The sequence below is a fragment of the Pelobates fuscus genome, chromosome 8 (genome assembly GCF_036172605.1).
Source record: "Pelobates fuscus isolate aPelFus1 chromosome 8, aPelFus1.pri, whole genome shotgun sequence".
Taxonomy (NCBI): Eukaryota; Metazoa; Chordata; class Amphibia; order Anura; family Pelobatidae; genus Pelobates; species Pelobates fuscus.
This window is the reverse complement of record NC_086324.1, coordinates 39,367,282-39,380,273: the sequence shown is the minus strand read 5'-3', so window position 1 is coordinate 39,380,273 and position 12,992 is coordinate 39,367,282. Positions and strand designations below refer to the sequence as shown.

Below are 12,992 nucleotides of genomic sequence, written 5' to 3'. Positions count from 1 at the left end.
TATAACCTATTCAATAACCAATACAATGGAAAAATGTATACTGTGTGTACAAAACCCAATAAAATACAAATTTAAAAAAAAAAAAAAAAGAGAAGTGGACCAAGTACAGAACCTCAAGACACTACTTTTGTCCAGTTTGATAATTTTCCATTTACAACTTCTCTCTGCACTCTATCTTTAAGCCAGTGTTCAATTCAAGAACACAAATTTTCCATCTAAAACGACTGTTAATTTAATAGTGACCTGTTGTGTGGAATTGTATCAAATGCCATTTGTAAACTCCAAGTAGATCACATCCAATAGAACTCCCCAATCTATATTTCTACTAACTTCTTCATAGAATGCAATTAAGTTAGTTTGATATGATCTGTCTTTTTTTTTTTTTATAAATCTTTTTCGTATGGGAAAATGATAAACATATGTGTATGGCCACAATAGCCTCTACACGTCAAAACAGTAAATATCGTGCACAGGTATGGCTAGGTTTGTTTCACATACATTTTGTAATTACAGTTGGTCTCAATGTTATAGTGAGTAATGTAAGTCGTGTAATCGTAAGGGTAGATGGCACCTATCTGCTAATATCACCCCTTGTATTTTAGGGCCTTGAGCTGCGGGAGTAGGGTGGGTATGACTAAGTCTGGGTCTTATGTCTAATGTCTTGCCCTATGTCCCGAGGATGTGGGTGTATGATGCGACCCATCTGCACATAGGCCAGGAGTGGATCGTGGTGGTCGTGGGGTCCCTCTGTGGGTTTCCCTTCTAGGTCTAAGTCCGCTCTCATGTTCGTTCCTGACTGAGGCTATTAGTTGCACCTGTGTGCATAGTGTGCAAGGAGTCTTAAACTGCCCCTTCATCCTAGTGGTGGCTGTGTGTAGTCGCTAAATCATTTCACAGCTATGGCTTGTATGTCTAGACTATTATAGGTCGCTATAGTTTGACAGGATCAGGCCGAACCCGTGTGGTTCCAGGTTATGTTATCAGCCTATTTGATGTGCCTGATGCCAGTCCGGTTTATTATGTCGCCCTCGATGTCTGTTCCCTATAACCCCAGGGAGAAGGGGGGAGGTGTCGTCGGAGCAAAGGTGGTCGGCTCTAGTGAGCCTCATTCGTACTGCAATAACTGTTAGAACGAGGAAAAACAAAGAACTACATGTAGTTTAAGAATCGGGGTTAGCTACACAAAACATTTAAATGAAATGTTCGAACTGAAGCTTAGTCGGCTGTGGTATTTCCCTCAGGTCTTGGGTTTGGCACCCCTGCCTCTTCCAGGAGTCGCGGTTATTTCAGCTTCGGATGTCCCAGGCTGAGGGTCTGGTGGTGTCCCCAAGTTCGCTGCGAGGTTCCGTAGTCCTAGAGCAGTCATCAGTGCTGGGCCCTCCGTGGGTTCGGTGGCCTTGAAGTGCTTATCGTCCTTAGTGATCCAGAGAGTTCCTGGGGTCGCCCACCTATAGGCTATACCCGCCGCTTGGAGTTGCTTGGTGATTGGGTGCATGCTCTTGCGCCATTGTAATGTGGCTCTGCTCAAGTCCTGGAAGAAGGAAATTTTGCATGCTTCGAAGTCGAATGGGGTCTGCCCTTGTATTGCTGCCATTAGCCCCAGTTTGTCCGCCATTGATTGGCATCTTTATATTACATCCCATGGAGCTGAGGTGGGTGCTTGTGGGGATTTAGCCATCCTATAGATCCTGTCGAATTGGAATGTTTTTGCCTGTTTGGCCGGTAAGAGTGTGGCCACAAGGAGTCTAGTGAAGTGTGGCAATTCTTCCAGTGGCACTGATTCCGACACCCCTCGAATGTTTATATTTTTGCGGCGCCCTCTGTCATCCAGGAGATTAACTTGCCTGGCCATTGTCAATTGTGAGGTGTGTAAGTGTCGCACTTTCTCCCCTAGAGCCAGGTAGTTCTCCCTCAGTCCCTTGACCTCTTCTTCGATTGCCTGTGTGCGCGTTGACACCGCGTGTACGTCCAGCTTAAATACTGCTAGATCTGCTTCCCACATTTGTCTGAGATTCTGCTGTAGGCCTGTTAGCATTGCCTGTATGTCTCGTTTGGAAGCCGGTGTGCTAGCTTCTGATGTCCATGTGGGTGTTGGACTGGGGTGTGGATTGTCCTGTGTGTCTCCTTCCTCTGAAGGTTGTGGGGATGTGTCTCGGGGAGTTTGGGCCTTCACTGCGTTTGAGGCCTGTAGCATTTGGCCTATGTCGGTGTTTTGGGGGCGTTTTTTGCGTCTTGCGGCCCATCTCACCTGAGCTCTGTGTGTCGGGGTACCAGTCTTCAAAGTCTGGGACGTTCCAGGGCCAGTGCGTTCCCGAAAGGGTCTGAGGTTGCCCTCCCGTCCTGTAGGCCTTGCCGCCTCGGCGTTTAGTTTTGGAGCCGGGTGTCAGGAGGAACGGCATTGGCGTGTCAGTGTGGTTCTCCGAGGTCAGTGCTCGGTTGTGTGGCTGTGAGTGATGCGGGTTATCCCCCGATTGCTGCAGATTGCAGTTGATTGCACCGGAGCTCCGGTAATGTGCGACTGCTCCGGTCCGTGTCAGGCTCCGCCCCCCCCCCCCGATATGATCGGTCTTTCATCCATACATATTCTATTCATTTAAATGAGGGGTACACAACACTGTCCCTTCACAAGGATTTGCAGCTAACAGCGGCAGGGTCAAAGTTGTATCCCCCCCCCCATTCTATTTACATATGTTACAAAATAAATCTATTTTGTTCTGCACTCCATGTTACTATACCAATATTTTCATATTCACAACAACTTACCTCTCTCTCTCTCGTTCTCGGTCATTTTGACGGCTTTCCTTCTCTTCTGCTCTTTGAGGGCTCTTCCGCATTAGAAATTTGTTTTCTGGTACAGTTGGGATCTCCTCTGGACGGACGGTGGATGTTACTTGCACTTCTTGGTCTTCCTTTTCATGCTCACTATCAGAACTGACCAGAAAATAAAGAACGTTTAGACCACATGATCTTAAAATGAGAAGCAAAACTATGGTATAGTGATACTAATGAGGTTTTATTATTGATTTGCATAGATTATGAACAAATAGGGAACATGTAATATGTTTCAGTTGCAATGCATTTAACATTACCACAGGCCGAATAACCCAATAGCCTACTCAACAGCTCTCACCTTTTCTTTGTCTTTTCCTTTTTACGTTTTTTCTTCTCCCTTTTATGCTTCTTTGAATTCTTTTTGTGCTTCCTTTTTTTCTTTTTAGATTTTTCTTCCCCTTCACTTTTGGAATCAGATGAAGAGTCAGAGGAGTCAGAGTCACTGGAATTATCAGAATCACTGGAAGAGGAAGATTTGTGTCTTTTCTTTTCCTTCTTAGCTAAAATAAGGGGAGGGGGGGAAATGAAATTAAGAGGATATTTGGGAGAACTCTCTTTCACATATACTAAACCAACTACTTTTCATTTCAAGTAGATTCACAATATGCAGTTTTTTTTTTTTTTTTTTTTTTAATAACTCAATACAAAAGGACACAAAGAACCAAAATAAAACTAACCACATACTAAAACCAGATCAGTAACAGAAAAGGCTGTTATCCTTATAAAATGTTTTTACAATGCTTAGTTAGCAAAACAATAAACAATTATCTAATACATTTTTTTCCTCAAACTGCACATCTAGAAAAATGGAAGATGTGTGATCCTGACCCAATAAACCATGCAATCTGTAACAGATGGCAAAGAATGAAGAAAGAGAGGTACACCTATACACGGAATTACCACGCAGCGAGCTGCGAATCCAGAGCCTGACGTGATCTGAAGATGTTCATTTCTAAATATCAACTAAACATTTACTTTTCAGACCATCAGACTAGCTAAATGTGAAGATGAAATAACGACAGTCCTGGTTCAATCTTCCTATTCTAGAAGGCAGGGTACCTTTGAACATGTGAGAGATGCAAGTTAAACATGTCCGTTACCTTTTGGTTTTTGAATCAACTCCCCACAATTCTGTATCCGGACTTCTGCACATGGCTTACTGGAAGCATCTGTTTTTTGACTTTCAATTTCTTGCACTACTTCTTGGCCAGAGATTAGTTGCCCAAAAACAACATGAAGCCTATATGAAGATATATAGAGTTAAAAAAAAAAGCATTAAGAACACAAGTCAAAACACACAAATAATCTCTGGACAGCACAGAGGCAAACTCCTGTTGTCCATAGAAATTCCGTAACACCAGCACTAGGACTGGAAGAGGGCTTAACCCAAAAGGTAATAGATCAAATAAAAGGAAGGCAAAATTTACACAGAAGGCAACCTAACCCAATGATGCAAATTGTTAAACTAAAACTGAGATTTACAATTATTTATTTGTTTCAAAGGACTGTTTACAAGAAGAAAGAAAAAAAAAAAAAAGGGAACCCCCCCCCCCTATTACAATATGGTAATCCATTCATCCGTAACAAATTTCATCACTGGGTTTGGTTACCTACAATGTATATAGAGCCTTAATTGTTCTAGATCTTTGGACTCAAAACGAAAACACTTTTTAAAGAATGTCATGAAATAAATATTTACCCATCCAAGTGAGGTGTCGGCTTTGTTGTTCTGTGAAGACATCAAGATAGTAGCAAGTGTAAATAACAAGGAGAAAAAAAAAATGCCAATTAATATTTAAAAAATTAAGCTGGTGCAATATTATTTATATTATACCTTTAAAGCAAAAAATAAAAAATAAAGTTTATCCAATTACATACATAAAAAATTGCGACCCGTTTGTATCCTTTCCTCTGTTGGCCATTGACAGAAGATATTCCTTATTGTGCTTAATTGAGAAAGTTTCATCTAGGAAATGATAAAAAGACAATTTATTGCGGTTACAAACATCATTGCAATATGAAATTGCTTGCAATAATCAAGTACTCCTTTAACGTAGAGCTTTAATACATGTAAAACATGCTGTGGACATCAGCCAATCAAATAATCCCCTTCTGACGCACAAGATACACATAAGAGATGCACCCCTGACGTATTTACTGGGGTGGGTCTTTTAATAGGTTTGGGATTGGATGGGGTTCTATGTTTTTGGCGGTCTGCGCCATCTTGGAAAAGGAAATTATTCCCAAAAGAACCATATTGGACATTGAACATTACACACCTGTACCAGACCTTTATCATTAAGTTATGTGTAAATGGTATACTTTTATTCATGTTGGTAGATGCACACGAGGAAGACCTTATCGGCCGAAATGCGTTGTGCTTGTCTTAACACCTCAGTATTTGTTGTATTTTTAATTCTAAACTAAAGTGTATTTATACTCGCTCTACTGGTTCCCGATCTTCAATCCAGAAGAGAAACATCACGGACACCTGACACAAAATAACCTTAGAACCTTATTGAAAATACCTACCGAGTTCAGAGCCGACCATGATGGCTCTTTAATGTGCGAGTGTCCTCTATACCTTTTACGCGGAAACCACGTCACAGTCTATGCCATGTTGCTTTTTTATCTTTTATAATAGATATCACTTTGCCTACTTGCTGTTAACTACAACTACTATTTGTGTGCTATTATTTTATAACCAATCAAATAAGATCTAGAAAGGGCTAAGAACTACCAAGGAAAGGAAGCTAGCAATTGGATATTGAGGTTTCCATAATTATCCTTCAAAACCAAACACACGCAGGATTGGAAACAAAAATAAAATATAAGAACTGTTATAATGCATGAAATAAAAAATAAAATAAATCTAGCTTATTTGTAGAGGATAAATGCACCAATTAGCCCTCTACATTTCAGGCAGAAGCAGCAGGGACTTGTCTAAAGTATGGATAACTGGTTCTTAGCGAAAATAATGGCAATATTATAGATCATTTGTCGTGCACAATGTTTAACTGATATATCAAAAGTGATGGGGAAAAAAAAAAATAAAATAAAAAAATAACTAAAAACACACATAAAAGTTATGGCGAGTGTCACAGCAAACAAGGCATTCTATATGGTTTACAGAACCTTATAAAATAAAGAAAAGAGGTTACCTTCAAAAAATCCGCCATATATAGATTCCCCACCTCTGCCATTTCCTTGAGAAAACAAACACATTCTTAGTATTTTGAAATTGTTAACATCTTTGAACATACAAATGCATATTTCCTTTCATTTAAACTGATTCTTACCTTCACTAAAATCACCTCCTTGGATCATAAAATCCTTAACAACTCTGTGGAATATGCAGCTTTTGTAATGCAAGGGTTTTTGGGTACTTTTTCCGATACCCTTTTCACCTATGTTAAAAAAAAAAAACAACAACAACATTATTTGCATAAAGTGAAACTGGCTGTGTGAACAATATTGGGGTATGCTGGGAGGGTGTTTGAATCTAATTGAATCCATTCCTTTTTTCATATCTATGAGTCAATGTCAAAATGTTCTCATCTGTTCATTTGAAAAGGGAACACTGTTGTGTGTGTTTTTTTTTTAAATAAATAACTTGTAAATAATTGTGAAACTACCTAATTATAACCCCAATGCAAGGATTCACCTGCACACAAAGTACTAGGGATCGACCGATATTGATTTTTTAGAGCCGATACCGATAAGCTGTGAACTTTCATGCCGATAGCCGATATTCTGTACATTTACCATTTTGAAAAAATAAACTCTTTCTAACGGTAAATGCACAAAATATACATGCCACATGTAGTGGATGAAGTGTATTTAGACAGGGGAGCTGTGTGTGTAGTGGATGCAGTGTGTATTTGTGTAGTGTGTATATATAGTGTATGCAGAGTGTATAGTGAATGCAGTGAGTGTTTGAGTAGTGTGTGTGTGTATTTATTTATATATATATATATATATATATATATATATATATATAGTGAATGCAGAGTGTGTATAGTGAATGAAGAGTGTGTATAGTGAATGCAGAGTGTGTGTTTGTGTAGTGTGTGTATAGTGAATGCAGAGTGTGTGTTTGTGTAGTGTGTGTATAGTGAATGCAGAGTGTGTGTTTGTGTAGTGTGTATGTATGTAATGCAGTTTGTGTGTGTGTAGTTTGTGTATGTAATGCAGTGTGTGTGTGTAGTTTGTGTATGTAATGCAGTGTGTGTTTGTATGTAATGCAGTTTGTGTGTGTTTGTGTAGTGTGTATGTATGTTATGCAGTGTGTGTGTTTGTGTAGTGTGTATGTATGTAATGCAGTGTGTGTGTGTTTGTGTAGTGTGTATGTATGTCATGCAGTGAGTGTGTGTGTGTGTGTGTGTGTGTGTGTGTGTGTTTGTGTAGTGATGTAATTTGTGTAAAATGGAGGGGGGGATTTTTTATGTTTATTATAATTTTTTTTTATATTTAAATTGTATTGTTTTTGTTTCTTTTAGTCCCCCCCCCCCCCACCTGCTTCTTACCAGGGAGGGGGGGATATAGTATTCCCTGGTGGTCCGGTGGCTTGTTAAGTACTGTGGGGCGGCTGGCAGCAAGCGCTAACTTACCCTCCCAGCAGCTCCTCCAGCTCCCCAGTGTAAATCTCGCGTCCCTTAGTGCCGCGCGGAGCGTTGCCATGGTAACCCGTGGCAACGCTCTGCAGCCGCGGGTCTCGCGAGATTTAGACATGGAGCTGCAGGAGCTGCTGGGAGGGTAAGTCAGGATCGCCGGGCTTGTAATGAGCCTGGCGGTCCTAGGAGGTATTATCGGCAATATCGGTAGCTATATTGGCCGATACCGATATTTCCGAAAATAACGAATATCGGCCGATTATATCGGTAAAACCGATAATCGGTCGATCCCTACAAAGTACAGCTCTCCATTTAATGCTACAGATCGGTGTGCTATTCCTGCAGATCAGACAGTGATGCTACTAAATGTGGCCCTCGCAGACACAGGAACCCCAGATATCAACGGATACCTGGTCTTCCCAGTACCAGCAGTGATCTAAAGCTGTTAATACCAGCAGAACCTAACCTGTTTGATGTCTTACGTGGGCTCCATCTAGCATTGCACCCCACCTCCACTACAGCTCATTTAAAGCCAGAAGCTCCATGTAAAACCCGGAGGTGCAAATGAAGGATCTTAAGTCGGGCTTCCGGCTGTCACTTTTACCTGCACCCAGGTAAGAAGTCAGACTGCTTTAAAATGGTTTGGTGATTTACAAGGTGGACTCCAAGGCACCATAACCATTAAAGCACACGGTAGTGCTTGGATTATTCTTTAATGGGTGAAGTATGAACATTTGTTTACAAAAGGGAGTGGGGGAGGGAATCATGACACACTCCATTGTATGTGGATATTGCTAAGGCTGTCTACCTATAAAATAGCAGATACAATGTCTGTAGACTGGACATGGAAGTGTAGTTCAACAAACCTGTGCAGAGACTGCGAAAGTTTTCACAAGTTTTAGGGCAAACGTCTGAAAATAATTCAAAGACAACTCTCCCAACTAAAGAAGAAGAAGAAAAAATAAATAAAAATCAGATAGTTATTAAACAGTGGCTCTAAAACATACAGAGTAAATAACTTTAAAATGTTCACATTTTGTTGTGCTCGGGTGCAATTTCAGGGGTATTTATTCAGTACACAGTCAGGAATATTTAGTGGACAAAGTGGGAAATTTTGATTACACAAGCAAAATTAAGAAAAAAAAAGTTTATTCCATTTTAGAAAAAGTTTTTCAGGTAAATAATTGTTTAGTAAATATATTATCTTGTAATAAACGAGCCTCGTGGTGCTGTAGTGCAAACAACAATTTATTTAAATGAACCTCATTGTACAGAGTTACGAAATGTGATGGCGCTATGTAAATATTAATAATAATAATAATAATAATAACAATAACAACAACAACCCAGGCATCAAAACTGTATTCTAGACCAACAGTGTTATTCACCAAAATTCAGGCAAAAAATAGCTAATCTGAAAAAACATTCACAGTTGCTATTTTAGCTTCAAATTTTTCATTAATTTAACCCCCCCTTTAAAATAGTATAGATGGCATAAAACCGGAGAGATTATAGTTTGCCAACTTCAGTTTCTACTTCGTTGTCACACATTCCCCGTATCATCAAGTTATACATCATTGGCATTAAGCTGTAGTCGTTCTGGTGACGGTGTGTCCCTTTAAATACAAAGTTCGTCCTGGTTTACAGAATGATCCCAAAACTGGGAATATGGCAAGTAAATTGTAGACAGCATCATAACTTCAGAGCACTTCTTACCTAATACATTGTTAATAGATATGTCGAAAAAACAACGAGGACGCTGAACCTTGACCCCCATGATTTTATCTGCAGACAGAAAAAAAGTTGACACTTTACCACAAAAAGTATAAAATCAGGATCATGTTACCAAAGAAACAGTTTATATTTAACACACTTAAGTTATGGTACGGAATATTATAACTGTCAAATTCAAATGCCAAAAAAAGCATTTAACTTTTGGTCTAAATGTTGAAATTCTCCCAGTTGAAGACAATTTTTTCAATTAATAATCTTGCAAGTGGATGCAGTAGCATGACGAGAATTGTTTTACCCTTGCCTTGTCACAGAGAAGGTATGCAAAACCTAGAAAGGGACCTGAAATGACTGAGAACAAGAAGGAACTAAAGAAATAATTATGTTAATGCTCAAATTCTGATTTAAAAGGGAAACTAAGCACTTTATGCATTTCATCTCATTGAATAGGTTATAGTTATTGAAGTCCTTGACACTGTCTCTCCATTCAGTATTTAACCATTTTTAAACAATTAACACTAAACAAGAGTCGCTAGCTACCCACCATCCCACCCATACTGGAGATTTAGCTAAGAGTGATTACATACCAGCAATGGGCCTGTGATGCACTGTAAGCGGTCAGCTGACACTCTAGGTCCTTGGACAATCACAGCCATCCGTTGCTGCTCAAGCTAATGCTTCCTTACTCATTAGCACAAGAAGCATGGGCTACTGGAACACCTACATAGCATTAAACCAACATTAGCTTAAAGGGACACTGTTGTCACCCAGACCACTTAATCTCATTTCTCATCTCCTGAGATATCAATAGCATCTTAGACCCTTCAGGAGCCTCCTGTGTGTTATTAATGTTTAATTTTCGGAGCAGGAGATAAAAACTTCTAAAGCAAGTTAACATTTGATTGAAAATCAAACCATTATTTTTTTCATGCAGGCTGTGTGAGTCAGACAGTGTATGTGGCTATGGATGACTAAATTGAAACAAAAGTGAAACTGCAGGAGCCCTACACTACAACTGTTTCATTAAACTGAAGTTGGCTATAGTATTCCTTTAAAACCGTTTGATGCCCAATGGAAGGGCTATGCCAAGATCTCCAGACACTTCAAAGGATATGAAACAGTTATCTTGTCCCTATAGAGTGGTCTAAAGACAGTCATATACATTTTTTTTTTTTTATCCTTTCACAGACAATCAAATGAGTCTACCCTAGAGGGATACATTACATAAATTTGACATCTCGGATAAGTCATGAAAGCTCCCTGTGCCCCTGTCTCCTTGCATTGTCATTGCTGAAAGCAGAAATAAAAGGGTAACTTTCTTCCCCCTCTTTTATTCCCCCATCTTTATGATTACATTATGAAGATCATGCACAAGAGCTTGCTCCATCTTGGAAGTGCATGTGGAATGTTAAAATAGCAGCATTATTTCCATGCTAGATTTTTTATTTATTATGAAGGACATCAGTAGATTCTAAATAGAAAGAAGGGGGTGGACAAAGGAAAATTCCTGCTGGCAGAACTCAAGCTTTGGGGGGTTAGTGAATCAAGAATGAAGCGGTTTGGAGTGCAATGAGCTCAGTAACAGATTGTCACATAAAAACAAAAACAATTCTGGTTGGTACCATTGAGGTATTATAGAATGTACCAAAAGCAAGAATTTGTGTGTTTTCAAGGCGCTTTCAGTTTAATGATAGAATAAAAATTATAATAGCAGCTACCACAAAAATAGGGACTCTCTACCCTATAAATTAGTACAAGAAGATCAAGTGTACACTAAGTATTGGAAATTATTAATAAAAACCACTGGTGTGCGCGTGGCGCGCTTACAAATTTGCTGTCTCACCCATATGGGTTAACATGCATATGCCTGGAGAACGTATCTCGTAGCAATGTGTCTGAAATAGATATAAATGCAAAAAATAGTGCAGATAACGTTTTAAATAAATGCAGTGAGAGAATGTTCTATATGGTCTCACTCACATGTAACAGAGCCCTATAGGATAGGCTCAGATCTCAATGGGAGTTGTAGTTCAGCAAAATCTGGAGGGCCAGAGTTTCAGGAAGCCTGGTCTATAACATGTCTGTTTTACACAAATCTCTGAAAGGGTCACTTGCTTATTTTAGGTGGCAAGCCTGGGTGAAAATTATTCCCAATTTTAAAGGGATTTTCTAAGCATCAAAACAACTTTAGCTTAAGGAAGCAGTTTCGGTGTATAGATCATGCCACTGAAGTCTCACTGCCATTTAGGAGCTAAATAATTATGTTCATGCAGCCGTAGCCACATTTCCCCTGCCTGTGACTCACATAGCCTGCATGAAAAAAGGTTGAAAAATAAAATGGACAAAATTGTTATATTAAATGAGAAAGTAAACTTACCGTATGTTTTAATTATTTCTAAAGACCAGAGTGGAGGTGCCTGGGGTTACTAAGGTAAGTGACAAACCACTGGAAAATGATTTGACTACTGTACCAGTGCAAGGGGAATCCTAGCACCATACCCACTACAGATTCAAACCATTGGAAAATTATTTGACTACTTACTATTAGAGGGAAATCCTAAGGGAAATCCTAGCACCATAACCACTAGAGCAACATGTAGTGGAAAGTGCTTAGACTGCCCCTTTAAATACATTCATAAGCAGGGCAAATCACCTGACACTTTTGCAGACCTCTAAACTTGTCCCTGTTAAGTCCCCACTCAGGTCTCAACCTAGTATAGGCTCACTTTTTATGCAACTCAAACATGTTCTCTCTGTAACTGATCCCATCTATGAAACCAGTCCAGATCTGTTCCCACTGCATTGAGAGAGCAGCCCCAGTAGATTGTTTCGGCCTGTGTCAGTAGTTTAGGTAAGGAATAAACCTTCTAGACACAATAGCAAGAGTCTACATATAGATTACACTCTAATCTCAGGAAAACCTAAACAGGGTTGGGTTTATTTACCAAAATTACGAAGTGTTGGGCATTTAAAGTGAATTTAAGGCCAAACAGGAAATAAATCTGCAAGTCAGATATCATTTTAGTTGTGCTACTTTTACCTTAAAAGGGTTACTCCAAGGACCATGACCACTTTAGTGATTTAAAGGGATCATGGTGCCTGGAGCATGGATTTGTAGGGTTTCAATATGATGGAGAAAAAAAAAAAAAAAAAAGTATAGATAATGTAGAAATAAAGTAGAAAGAGTGTGTCAGGTCGCTGAGGGTTAATGGGGGTAACCCTTAAACATAACATGATTAATGAAAAGAGAAAAGTACAAAATAACGTGAAAGGGGAGAGTATCTAGATAAAGTCTCCTTGTGGCTCTTGTACTGTTACAGCAACCCTAAATTAGTCTTAACAAATATTAAGTAAAATATAATTTAATTAGATTCATTAAAATTCTATAGGTGAAAAAAGGAATACTAAAAAGCAGAGAGGAACAAAAAAGGAGAAAATGATTGCTAACCGGTGTTCCCCTTATCGGGTGGTAGCACTTATAACACAGGAATACAAGTATAGAGAGACTAGAGGGGATTGTGTCGATTTCCCAATAGTGTAGCCCCCAACTCCCATCACCCTGTGCCACCATGGCTGCAAGGACTCCTTCCCCTGAGCAGTAAGAACAATAGCCGAGCGGCTACCTATCTATATAGAATAAAATCACAAAGCAGGGTGGTAATGCCGGGGAAAGTTAGTATTGCGGCTACAGCATTAGTCCCCTTTCAAACCCCTCCACCCTCTGCATTTAAAAGTCCCGACGCGCGTTTCGCCGTATAATGGCTCTTCCAAGGGAACCGTTCGGCGAAATGCGCGTCGGGACTTTTGATTGCAGAG

The 12,992-nt window shown here is 39.6% G+C and overlaps 1 protein-coding gene across 1 annotated transcript in view; it reads right to left on the bottom strand.

The window, feature by feature from the left end:
• PPIG (peptidylprolyl isomerase G) overlaps positions 1-12,992 on the bottom strand; it is a 35,603-nt gene that overhangs the window by 14,270 nt on the left and 8,341 nt on the right. Inside the window, exons 2-10 of the mRNA XM_063429703.1 lie at positions 9,162-9,230; positions 8,312-8,386; positions 6,132-6,239; positions 5,994-6,038; positions 4,711-4,798; positions 4,532-4,561; positions 3,933-4,072; positions 3,131-3,332; positions 2,764-2,931 (exon numbers count right to left, since the gene is read on the bottom strand). Coding sequence (XP_063285773.1) covers positions 2,764-2,931; positions 3,131-3,332; positions 3,933-4,072; positions 4,532-4,561; positions 4,711-4,798; positions 5,994-6,038; positions 6,132-6,239; positions 8,312-8,386; positions 9,162-9,222 — 917 coding nt within the window. The 5' untranslated portion in view covers positions 9,223-9,230. The remainder of the gene's footprint in view (positions 1-2,763; positions 2,932-3,130; positions 3,333-3,932; positions 4,073-4,531; positions 4,562-4,710; positions 4,799-5,993; positions 6,039-6,131; positions 6,240-8,311; positions 8,387-9,161; positions 9,231-12,992) is intronic.